This window comes from Pimephales promelas, chromosome 8 (genome assembly GCF_988280905.1).
Source record: "Pimephales promelas chromosome 8, fPimPro1.hap1.1, whole genome shotgun sequence".
In the NCBI taxonomy this organism is placed as follows: Eukaryota; Metazoa; Chordata; class Actinopteri; order Cypriniformes; family Leuciscidae; genus Pimephales; species Pimephales promelas.
The window spans coordinates 7,123,730-7,137,197 of NC_142776.1; the positions used below are offsets into that span (position 1 = coordinate 7,123,730).

Below are 13,468 nucleotides of genomic sequence, written 5' to 3' on the forward strand. Positions count from 1 at the left end.
AAAAATAAGGTGGGATTTGATTTTGTCCAATGGGCATTGATTGGATTGTTGTGATCTGTTATGGATCCCCAAGAGATCAGAGGAGAATGGGCCAAATGATTCAAGCTGATAGAAGAGCAACTTTGACTGAAATAACCACTCGTTACAACCGAGGTATGCAGCAAAGCATTTGTGAAGCCACAACACGCACAACATTGAGGCAGATGGGCTACAACAGCAGAAGACCCCACCGGGTACCACTCATCTCCACTACAAATAGGAAAAAGTGCCTACAATTTGCAAGAGCTCACCAAAGTTGGACAGTTGAAGACTGGAAAAATGTTGCCTGGTTTGATGAGTCTTGATTTCTGTTGAGACATTCAGATGGTTGAGTCAGAGTTTGGCGTGAACAGAATGAGAACATGGATCCATTATGCCTTGTTACCCCTGTGCAGGCTGGTGGTGGTGGTGTAATGGTGTGGGGGATGTTTTCTTGGCACACTTTAGGCCCCTTAGTGTCAATTGGGCATCGTTTAAATGCCACAGCCTACCTGAGCATTGTTTCTGACCATGTCCATCTCTTTATGACCACCATGTACCCATCCTCTGATGGCTACTTCCAGCAGGAAAATTGCACCATGTCACAAAGCTCGAATCATTTTAAATTGGTTTCTTGAACATGATAATGAGTTCACAACCCATTACATATTAAACAACTACATTGTCGACTGAAAAACGATTAAAACTACATTTCATGACACAGTAACAGTGATATTTTTAAATTTTGCTGCCTTTCTCCTCTGACCGTTACTACTTATATCATCCCAAAATACAATTTGAAACAAATGTTCAGTCTTGCTTGTGAAAGATAATTCCTCAAGACCTAGGCATTTATCTCAATTCTCGTTATGAGAAGTATGAGAAAGTTGCCCTCCGCAATATGCCGCCGCCGTTGACGTACGCTCCAGCGCTCAATTGACGTCTCTGTTTTTATTGTGTCTATGGGTGCCGCCCTGGAGGTTAGTAAACACGCAAGAAGAAGAGAATATTATTTTGACAAAATTACAGCACAACTTGCATTTAAAAAGCTTTTTATATTTTATGGACAGATAAGCATGTGTTGTGCATATAGCAACCAAATATTCTTTGGGTTAACAACACAGACAACGCGATTCAAACCATTCATGAACAACGGATGTGTTTGACGGATTGCTCTGACTGTTTGGTGCAGCAACCTTGAGTAAACACTGTAATTGGACCTCAAGGAAGAAAATAAAATAATACAAATACGAGTCTTTAAAGGAGAACTCCAGCGCAAAATGAACCTTTGGTCTAATTACACATTGTTACCTAGTCAACCGTTATCTAAGATTTGTTTTCATGATTGCCGAATGTAAATAGTTTTATCTATAAAAACAGTTTAGCCTATAACGCTATATAACGCTAGTATATAGGACATAGAGTAATGACAAATAAAAATCGCTTGTTATTACCAATAACAAGGCTCAAAATAGCCCCACATTAACACGGTAGCATTATAAGGGTCTCTACATTCAAACCAAAGCATTGATAACTTTGTCAGTGTCCATACAGTTTAATAAGAAGATATTTTATACACACAGTCAACTTCGCGAATAGAGGAAGAAGCCATCTTTGAAAAATAGTCTCTACCAGTAGATCTACGAACGCCGATCCAAGTGCGCTGGTGAGATGTGAATAAGGTGATAAGGTGAGCGTGAACAATAGGCCGCGTGTACATATTGAAGAGAAGAAAATGGTTTGTGTTTCTTCCGGAAACAACAGACCATATGAGATTCTGCACAGTTCAGCGCACTTGGATCGGCATTCGTAGATCGACTGGTAGAGACTATTTTTTAAAGATGGCTTCTTCCTGTTTTCGCGAAGTTGACTGTGTGTATAAAATATCTTCTTATTAAACTGTATGGGCACTGACAAAGTTATCAATGCTTTGGTTTGAATGTAGGGACCCTTGTTATGCTGTGGGGCTATTTTGAGCCTTGTTAGTGGTAATAACAAGCGATTTTTATTTGTCATTACTCTATGCCCTATATACTAACGTTATACTAGCGTTATAGGCTAAACTGTTTTTATAGATAAAACTATTTACATTCGGCAATCATGAAAACAAATCTCAGATAACGGTTGACTAGGTAACAATGTGTAATTAGACCAAAGGTTCATTTTGCGCCGGAGTTCTCCTTTAAGGGTGCATATAATATACCTGATACACAGAAAATGTAGCAACTTAATCCAATATTTTTTGCCACAAATACTTCCTGATCTGTACTGTGGGAAACTAAACTGAACTGGGGGAAATATAATGTATCAAGAAGGAATGTTTCCCTGGGCAACCCCACCGACAACTTCCTTTTCATAGCCTATTTCTATCAAGGTGAGAGCACAGAATAGGCATCAGATACCTCAACAATCTGGGTGATCTTCTGAGACAGCTCTTTACACAGGTAAACATTGTTAACACTTTGAAAAACATAGGTTAAAGCTTTGTTTGTGAGCTGAGTATCGATACAAATTCAGGTAATTGTATCTCAAGGGGTTGAAAGACTGTTCCTGTAATGGGTGTGCAGTTACCTTTCTTTCAGGAGGTTGAAGGCACCTGGGGGACACACAGTAGGTAACAGATTTCCACAAAAATATGCTCAAAATGCTCAACACGGACCAACCAAAAAGGCACGCTGTGGCCATATTCAAAGAACCTGTGGGTTCTTTTGTTAAAGTCATCACAAAATCAAAATGGACAAACCTTATTTTTTATGGAACACCCAGCAGTCGACACTTAATATCTATATCTCAACCAATCGACACCCAAGCTTCATTCGACACTTAATGATATCTCTACACTCTGTCTGCGTCTACAGTCGACAACTGGCTTCGAGTTTGCAAAAACCTAACTCGTTCGCCTACAGTAACTATAACTTGCTGCGCAGCATTAACTAGACAGACTCCAGACAATGTATTAATATTTTACATTGAACAGACAATACAAAACAGACAATGAATATATTTTAATCACGGCTGGAGGATCCCAGACAAATTTCAGAGAGAATCCCACCAGCAAAAGGAATACAACAGTTTTTTTTGTGTTTTTTTTAGAATAGGAGCATAGCAAAAATGACATGAAACATTACATTACATCATTTCCCTACAATTTGATTGGTTCTTATGCAAACCCTTCTGTTACTAGGTAGAAGCAACTTAGATCTCAAATGATTTGAAAAAATAGAAAAGGATTAGAAGTTCATTTGATTACTCAATATGGCATGAGACTATTCTAGAAAGTGTATTTTTGATATTGTCTAGCCAGCATCTCAGAATTTGACTCTGGTTTCGACACAATCTTCAGAGTAGCACATTTTGTTCAAGTGTGTTAGAATGTTAGGTCTAATAAAGAAATAAGGTTAGATATTAGAGTTGTGATTAGTTTGATATATAGTTTACTATTTTATTCGTTAAAAAATCCATAACACCCACCCTACATTTTTCTTGTTCAAGACATTGTTCCATTCAGATATACGCTATCACAACTTCCATTTCATGCCGACTTCAAGTGCAAACAGAGCTGTTTAGCGTCTTGTTATTTCTGTACGATATTCTTGATGTGTTGTATTGCTAAACGTTCATTCACAGACAACCTGTTGTAATCACAAATACATAGGAATGATTTTTGCACTAGTATATGGGTAGACCGGGACATTTGTGGCTTTGTTTACTGTTGAAATTCAAAGAAACCATTTTTCCCATCTTGTGGCCCAAACTATCACTGCCCTAAGCAACAATAAACAATACAATATTCATTCAATAAGGACGTTCATTTTTCCAAATATTTAGAATAGCGGTCAACAAATATAACTTTTTTAAGTTTCATTGATATGGAAGTAGAGACCGATTTTTTTTCTGTATTGGGATGCATCCGAGTGAAACGACATGGCTCGGTTGTGGACCGAATTTTGAGATTGTGCAAGGCAGTTCTGAATGTGAGCTTGCTGTCAATTGTTAGAAAAGGGCAGGGACTGAACGATTGGATAAGTCTAATATGTCACAAGAGAGACGTCTGCCGGAAAACCGAGTTACCATATTTTTAAATAAAAAGGATGAGGTCAAAATAAAAAATCAACATGCACTCATGAATTAGCCTGGCTGCGCCCTCCTACGCACTTCCGCTCAATTTCGTGGAAATGAAATGAACTAGAGTCTGGTTGAACCAGGCTACTCATGAATATATATTACAGTAAAATGAATAACAAGCATTTAAAAAAAAGCTAACAAGGGCGCTAAAGACCTCGGCCCCGTTTCAATAAGGAGGTTCAACCAACTCTGAGTTAAAGTTTGAACTCTGAGTTGACTTACCCTGAGATGGGAAACTCCGAGTTTTCGGTTACAGAACAGCTGAAATGAGTTAGTTCAATCAACTCTGAGTTGACTGACTCTGAGTTTAGCGCGTGCACCACAACTATAAAAAGCCATTATCAATGGAGCGCAGATATTATGAGTCACCATGGCAACAGCGCCAGACAAAAAGAGGTGTTGGGTGTAATTAATTACCAAGTAATCTAAATATTGTTATTTAATTAAAGGGATTACTCTTCTGTAATTTAAAATAAAATAATATGCATATGATTACATTAAATAGGCTATTGCATACTATAGACCAATTCAGTATACAACAATAGTGGATTTAACATACATTTTAAAAGGTATATTTTTTATGTAACCTTCTCCCTCTATACACTTTGATCAATTCAAGAATAATTCATGCAATTGTATATTAATTTGAAAGCATTAAAAGTGCAGTTTCTTGTCTCTCCTCGTATTAATCAAGTGGTTGAGGTTGATATAGGATTTAGTAATATGTAGCCTAGACCAATACTTTCTAGAGATAGTAATTATTACATTAATCTAACTACACCGTTGAAGATGTCATATGTTTTTTAATAATTCATAACTATTTTAGAGTAACTTACTGTTATAATATCAGAAGTGAAACTGGAAGAATGTTATTCAACCTAAAGTAGGCTACTACTTTGATAACTTTTTACTTAAGTAAAAGTAAAAATACCAGTCTAAAAATATACTCAAGTAAAAAGTAGTTAAATTAAAACATGAGTAAAAGTTGCTGAGTAACTTGTTTAACAGTGGGGGTGGGGTGGGGGACTCCCCCACAGTATGAGAACCGTCTCAGAAAATATTACGGTTTATTATTAATATAAACTGCAGTCTTAAATTACAGTTATTATTATCATCAGTTAAAATGACAGTTAAATAAATTAAACATTTGTTCAATAAAACATATGTAATCAACTAACTTCAATAATTGATTATGAATAAGATTAACATCTTATTTTTTATCATTAATAGCTTATTGAATTATGTTTGAAAAATTAATTGAGTTCTATTAAATGTTTTTTATTCTATTTTTTTAATGATTTAATAGAAATATATTATCAAAAACAGGGGTAATCAAATAAAAGTTTAGCAAACGTTTTAATCCTTTTATTTTTTGGCAAAGTGCTGCAAAACAGATTTAGTCAATTAAACCATGGACAAACAATATATATGCTTAAAGAATGTGTAAATACATTTTAGTATTATTGTTGGTGCTTAAACAGCACTTCCTCTTTAAAAAAGGGGAGGAGACCGCAAGAAACTCTGGGTTTACTGAAGAAAACCTGCTCCCGACCAGGTTAGGTTCACAGAGTAAGTTACCATGGTAACTGACTCTTGAGTATAAGTTACCTCTCTTTCAGAAACGGGCTTGACTTACTCTGCTTTCTCGGGTTTGATATACCCCCCTTTCTGAAACGGAAAACCCAGAGTTTCCCTCATTTCCGGGTTAACATACTCAGAGTTTTCACTTAACCTCCTTTCTGAAACAGGCCCCTCAGCCTCTTGTGTCAGTTGTTTGCGTACCACTTTCATAGACAGCTCTTTTCTTCTTGTTGTGTAAGTTTGTTTAAATTCCTAATATTTTAATTTTATTTAATAAGTGAATTGTGCTGCTTCTCTCGCGAGAAATAAATTTCAATGAGTTTTGAATGAGTTGCACTCTTTCTCAGCATGCGATTGGCTGTTCGCTTCTTTTCTTCTCTCACACCTAAATTCAGGATCAAAGCCTGAGTTGACAGGGAAAATTGATGATCGGCATAATGGGAACTAATAAAGCCTGGTTGGATTGGTTTGGTTTTGTCAACTCGATGTGTCCTCCATAATTCCTGTTTTTTTGTGACAAAAAAGCACTTGAACGTAATGGGCTGGGCTGTATATTATGACTCCGAAGTGGGAAGTAGTCTTCGATAGCATGTGAAGGCAACATAAGTTCAGCATCAGTTAATTATATCAGTATAGGGACACATATAACACACAAAAGGCAGTGTTTCCTGAAAATCCATTAACCCAACCGTCAATCAAAGTCATGGACATTTCTTGGCTGCACACGCTGTGAATTTTACACACTTCCCCTGAGGCACTGAGTGCCAACAACACCCAGTCAGGCACTGGGGTTCATGTACCCACATTAATAATCATATTATACTGGGAAAAACAACTGCACGATCTAATGTTGGTTTGAAGTTTTTTGATCGTTTTATAACCATTATTGTTTAAAACAGATAAAAAATATGCTTTACAGAGGATGTTTTGTAGCATTATGACTCTTTGCCATGTACCGGTTATCATAATCTTAGTTATTTCATTAGTGGAGTATCTACAGTATTCTCACAGATACTGTAACCCACCCACCCCCATCACCTTCCAAATGCCCTTACTGAGAAACATCCCCCACCAGCAGAAGGGGATGTGGGATGGGGCGTTTCCCTCACCCTAAAGAATGAAGCGGTATCTAGTTTCATCTGGAGAAGGGAGGAGATCTTATTTTCTGTTTTGGTGCATCTCAGGGCTTCCTGTTGTCCCAGAGGCAAGGTGACAAACTTCACACCATCCGTGATTATATCCTGTTTTTGTAGGCCACTTTAGTTTTTTTCTCTTTTAAAGAGAAATGTTTACTCTTTCCCCATCAAAGACCCCCTTGATTCTTTTCTTCACCCATTTCTGTCGTTTTCCTTGATTCAAGGCAAGCTACACGCCGAAACCATTAATGGACTCGAGACACATGGAGGGCTACTCACTTGAGGCCTGTTATTGTAGTAAATTATCCTCCTTGTTAACAACTGCTTTGGGAGAAAAATCAAAGCGTCGTCAGGGCAACGACAAGTCACCATTTGTCCAAACAAATTCAAGCCAGTGAAAGCAGCTTTTAAAAACCTAAATCACTTTATTAAGTGAAATTGAAAAAGGCCTTAAACAAAAGTAATCTGCTTAAATACATCATACATCTTTTGACAGAAATGTGATATTTACAAATAATGAAATATGGTAACATTTCCTCCTGTACATACCTTATATCTAAACATTTTTTTAACCTGTAAGTCACTTTCACTCGGCTAAGGCCTTTAAAATCCCGGAATATTAAATTACTTCATGAGACCTGACTTGATATGGCAACATGGATGAATAAGCAACTCATGACCATAGAACGTTAAATTCAACTAGTTCTAAAATCTAAATAAATGGCCATGTGCAACCAGATACTAAAATATGTAATCTATGAGCAAATGAACAAAAATGTGGTAAAAACAAAACAAAAACAAAAGAGACATTCATTCAACAACAGGAATTGATCAGTACTGCAAGGCACAAGACTAAATTGCAGACATTTCTGGCCGCCGTCGGGTGAAGAAATCACGGCGTAAACTGATAACAAGTCAGCATTAAAGTTCCCGCATCAGTATAAAAGATAAGAGTTATGCCATTAGTAGGATTTCCAAGGCTCAAGGTTTTAAAAACATTTCGAAATTTAGTCTATTGGAGAAATGCATGTTCTTTGGAGTTGTGCTTTCAAAAGTGTTGGCAAAGTCTGGCCACTTTATACACGTCGCTTTAAATGAGAAAAGAATCATGCTGGGCTCACACAACAGTGTCTTTTACCATCAGCATGGTTCAACGTACTATGTGTGACCTGATCGCAGTTCACGTTTCCTTTCAATATTGACTTGTATTTCTCACATGCAGTCCACAAAGTTCAGTTCACACTGTTGTCTCCCCTTGGTTGTTGCCCAGCCTTTTGTAAAACCTTCGCCACGACTGTAGAGTTTTTCCAGACCATATCCAGAATCCTGATGTGATTCCTACAATCATAGTCATGAGGTACTTGATCATGAACACAGTGAAATCAGGCGTCATGGGCGCAAAGTTGTTGGCCGGGCACGGCACGGCAAAGCGCTTGCATGTCTGCATGTGCCAGGTTTTTTCCCACTGCTCACGGAACGCCTGTTCGTAGAAGTAACACGCGATGACGATGGTAGCCGGAACGGTGTAGAGGACGCTGAAAACGCCTATGCGTACCATCAACTTCTCCAGCTTTTCGGTCTTGGTGCCGTCGTGCTTCATGATGGTACGGATGCGGAACAACGAGACGAATCCAGCGAGAAGGAAAGACGTTCCGATGAAGAGGTAAACGAAGAGCGGGGCGAGGACGAATCCACGTAGGGCGTCAACGTTGTAGATGCCCACGTAACATACGCCGGTCAGCAGGTCGCCATCCACTTGTCCCAAGGCGAGGATGGTGATGGTCTTCACAGCGGGGACGGCCCACGCCGCCAGGTGGAAATATTGAGAGTTGGCTTCGATGGCTTCATGGCCCCATTTCATTCCAGCAGAGAGGAACCAGGTGAGAGACAGGATCACCCACCAGATTGAGCTGGCCATGCCAAAGAAATACAGGATCATGAAGAGAATGGTGCAGCCCTCCTTTTTAGTTCCTTGTGCCACAGTCCGATAAGCATCATCCTTGAACTTGTCAATGCAGACCACCTTGTCCTCCAGCAAAAACCCGGCTGCATAAGCCACTGCCACCATAAAGTAACACCCAGAGAGGAAGATGATGGGGCGTTCCGGGTAACGGAACCGGCGCATATCCACAAGGTAAGTGAGGACCGTGAACAGGGTACTCACACAGCACAGGATAGACCAGATTCCCACCCAGAGCCGACCGAATCGGACCTCTTCCTCCTTGAAGTACATCAGCCCATGGGGTTGTTTGTGCTCGCAAGGGGCGCCACAGTTTTTCGCCCCCAAGAACTGGTAATTGAGGTAGGTGGGGACTGTGAGTTGAAGGGGGCAAGAGAAAGCCTGACTTTGGCGTGTAAAATGCACGCGTGGAGTGAAAGGGTCTGGTATATGTGGCGTGGGGTCTGTCGTCGGGATGTCGGGGTCCGATTTGTTCTGTCCCACGCAGATCTCTCCGGCTCCATGCACAGGAAAGTTCTCACAACGGAGTCGTTCGGGCCACTGGAAGCCGAACTTGTTCATGAGGGCCTCGCATCCTTGTCTTGCACGCTCACACAAGGAACGACAGGGTGGAATTGCCTGTTCTAGAACCGTACACACGGGCGCGTACATGGAACAGAGGAAAAACTTCAAATCTTGAGAACATTGAACTTTAACCAGGGGGTAGAACTGGTGCACCTCCAGTCCTGCATCCTCCTGGTTGGTGTGTCCCAAGAGGTTTGGCATGATAGTTTGGTTATACTGAATGTCTGTGCACAGGGGGATAGAAATGGGCTGGCAGAACCCGTGATCTGGGGTGGATATACCCTTCTCTCCGTGATACTGGGCTGAACACAGTCCAAGCAGAAGTGTTGTGATGAACATGTAGCATACCGCCATGATTGTCGTCTGGATAAAAACAGAAATATGGAAAACCATTTTAACATTTATTCCTCACAAATAACTAGTACCTAATTTTATGTTATGATATTAATAAATCCAATTTCACTAGAAACGAATCATTGAATATGCATACTTTTCTAAATTATCCATTCAGTTCGTCGTTATTCAAATAGCATAAACTACTCTACATTGTTACTGGAAGCAAATGGATTGGAACTTCTGAGGGGGGTTACATCGCAACTATTCACTTCTCACTAGTCACTACAATGCATTATATTTCTTGCTGGTACCCATTTTAACTTTACTATCAACTATTCATTAGGTTGTACTAGTACTTTGTCTTTAATGCTTAACTATTCGAATTTAATAGTATCTAGTCTCAGTTGTCTCAGAGTAATTACTATGTTTGTTTCTAGTAACACCAATCTCTTACTAGTAAAATGTTTTCTAGTCAGTAGCCATTCTGACTAGTCATTACAAACAACTAACTACTGAGCTAGTGTAACTAGTCAGAAAAAAAACATTAAAGACCACCTCCTAGAATTCAGTACCAAAATCTGCATGTTGTTACCAGTAACAATGGGAAAAGTTACAACGTCAGTATGGGGTTCGTGAGTAACTTAGTAGCAAATTAAGAACTAAGTTACTAACGTTAGTAGTATGCCGTGATTACTACCGAATAATTAGATATTCAATACTGGAATAAGTGTCTCTAATGAACAATTATTATTAACCATTTAAAAGGCCACTATTGGATTTCTTAGGAGCAATAAAATAATACCAAACATAAAGCGTGTAACGTTAGTCACGTACGTTTAATGAAAAAGTGTGCAAACAAGTTTTGGGGAAACTTTCTAAACAAAGGAATGTTTCACTAACGACTATTTACACAGATAAAGCGCTAAAAAGAGACTCAATCTATTTTCGCATGGACACCGAACACAAGCAAATGTAAACTTACTGGAATTTAGTTGTTTCGCGAAACTTCTGCAACAATGTGATATTCCTCCAGACGTGACCGATCACTCGTACAAGGCGAGTCACAAACTATCCTCCAGTCTTGCGTTCAGGTATTCATGACCCCTTTTTCGAGACTCCTACACATATTTCATCATCAGAATTCCCAAACATCTGCCTCCTTTTTTACGCTCGGCCCTCCTCTCGCTTAAAACAATGTAAGGAACTTTCTCCGCCACTCCTGTTGAATCTGCAGCTCTATCTCTGTAAAGTTGATACGCTGACTCCACATTGCTCCACACACAGTAATGATAAAACGGTTTCAAGCGGCCCTTAATTCAAGGGCACTAGCATCTCTCCACGGGGCGCCTTGAAACCCCATACCTTCCGACCAATGGGAAGATGTGTTTTTCTTAACGAAACGTTCCTTATTGGATAAGAAGGAATATTTCAGAAAAAAAGGTGGGATACTGGGATTACAGCGTCTTCCTCACCTAAATTAATTTCTTTTAATTTATTTTAAATGTATGAATATGTAGGCATGTCCCTGGAATATTAGAGAGGAAGTGAAATGAGTGTTGGTTCAAAGTCAAAACTTTTTTGCTAAGCTGATTTAAAATGTCCAAATAATAAATAAATAAAAAGTTGTTTTTTTTTTCAATCGACCTGGATTCTGGTGCAAGAAATTTAGAAATAGATGCTTGTGTTGTTAAACTAATAGATTTATAGCAGTGACTCCTCAACTGAATGTGATTTCTGCCACATACATCATAAAGCCATTTGGTGATGAAGTGGGAGCCGGACTGAATTATTAATCTCAAACAAATATAAGAAGACATTCAACTTGTGAAAATGTTAAGTTTGGTGATTTGTAACCTGAAAATGGGCAGAAAGCCTGTGGATGTGTATTTATTATACATAAGAAATCTGTTATGAGTAAATGCATGGCCAAGGACGGGTTGAAAGCCATATAGGCCAAAGCAATGACATGCTCCTGCTGTAATGGCCGTATTTATTGGGATGTTTTAGCTCAGAGTTGTTGATAAATCTTGGTGGTATGTGAGCTTTGGAGATTTATACAGCCAGAAACATATAATGATGAAACCAGGACGAAACAAATATGGTGACACATGCACTACAATATATTTTTTGAACCCCTATTTCTGTCTAAGCGAGGCTTATAACAGATGATTTTGAGACTGTATTATTCAAAGCATTTTTCAGACATGCTTCAAATAGTTTTTCCATTTTTTTTCCATGAACGTGTGTCTGACGAATCTGATGGCAATCATCCTTTATCAAAGTTTAAATAAACCTAATCAATGATTCTAAAGTTTATCATGTTCGTTTTTGCTTATCATCATGTCTGGCAGAAAGATGTTTGGAGTTAATGTCTATTCCAAACATTTGTTGAGTATTTTATCAATCTCTCAGCGTTATCTCTTAGCTTTCACATGAATTAATGACACAAATACAGTAATTAATATCACTTAAAACGGATTCATTGATCTTTATATGAGCAGTTTGAACTCTGGACTCACATCTGAAAGAAAGTTACTGATTAAAACTGATTATGTGAGAGTAGAGCATGTCAGTACCGTTTCAAAAATCAATGAAAGTCTTTAAGAATGCATTGACGTGAGGTAGAGTTTTTGATCTTACACCAGGCCAGAAAGACATAAATATTCCCCTCAGATAATACAACTAACACCTAATTACTTCAATGTTTATCTCCATACTTTCCTCTCTCTCACACACTCTGACAACAATTTGTCATTCCTAACACTGTGTTGTGGCTTTCATGGTGCCAAAGAAGCATTTGGTTTTCTTTTGCTGTGTGAGAGAGGTGAGACACTTCACGCAATTCACATCTGTTTAGCCTAAAATAACAACTAATTCAATTTAATGAACGGTAAATTAAAAAATTATCTTTACCAAAGGGCAAACTTAATCTAATTGTTTCTCATGCCGAGGATAAAAACTGCGGTGTAGAGTAACTCCTGTTTCACAGTATGAGATTTGGTGATTCAGAGCATCACTGTAAAACCCAACAAGTTAAAGGAGTAGTTCACTTTTTAAAAAAAAACAAACTTTTGCTGATAATTTACTCACCCCCATGTCATCCAAGATGTCCATGTAATTCTTTCTTCAGTCGAAAAGAAATTAAGGTTTTTGATGAAAACATTCCATGATTTTTCTCCATATAATGCACTTTTCTGGGCACCAAACGGTTCAAAAGACAGTTTCAGTGCAAACTGCAAACTGTTCAAAGGGCTTTAAACGATTCCAGACGATGAATAAGATTCTTATCAAGCGAAACGATCGCTCATGTAATAACAAAGTTTAAGTTTTATAAGCACAAATGGTTACCTCACTCTGTTCTGACGCACATTTGTGACTCTCCTGTTCGAAGTCGTTTAACTGAACGAATCTTTTTTCGTGTCATTTGGTTCATTCAACGAACGAAATGAAGGAGTTGACTCAGGAAAAGATTCGTTTATTTTGATGAACGAGTTCGAATAGGAGAGTCACGAACGCGCATTACACCCTAACCCTACCATCGCAAGGCGACCATTTGAGCTTATAACACTTAAACATTTCTTAAACATTGTTATTTTTTTAAATGAGTGATCGTTTAGCTTGATAAGACCCTTATTCATCGTCTGGAATCGTTTAAAGCCCTTTGAGCAGTTTGCAGTTTGCACTGAAACTGTGTTTTGGATCTTGAACCGTTTGGTTCCCACTGAAGTCCACTATATGGTGAAAAATG

At 38.5% G+C, this 13,468-nt stretch overlaps 1 protein-coding gene across 1 annotated transcript; it reads right to left on the reverse strand.

Moving 5' to 3' along the window:
* Positions 1-7,953: 7,953 nt before the first annotated feature.
* Positions 7,954-11,008, reverse strand: fzd7b (frizzled class receptor 7b). Its single transcript, XM_039689537.2, has 2 exons — positions 10,703-11,008; positions 7,954-9,747 (listed from the first exon to the last, which is right to left on the reverse strand). Exon 2 carries the CDS (start codon positions 9,736-9,738, stop codon positions 8,098-8,100), a length of 1,641 nt encoding a protein of 546 aa, XP_039545471.2. The 5' UTR covers positions 9,739-9,747; positions 10,703-11,008; the 3' UTR covers positions 7,954-8,097.
* Between the last annotated feature and the right edge of the window lie 2,460 nt (positions 11,009-13,468).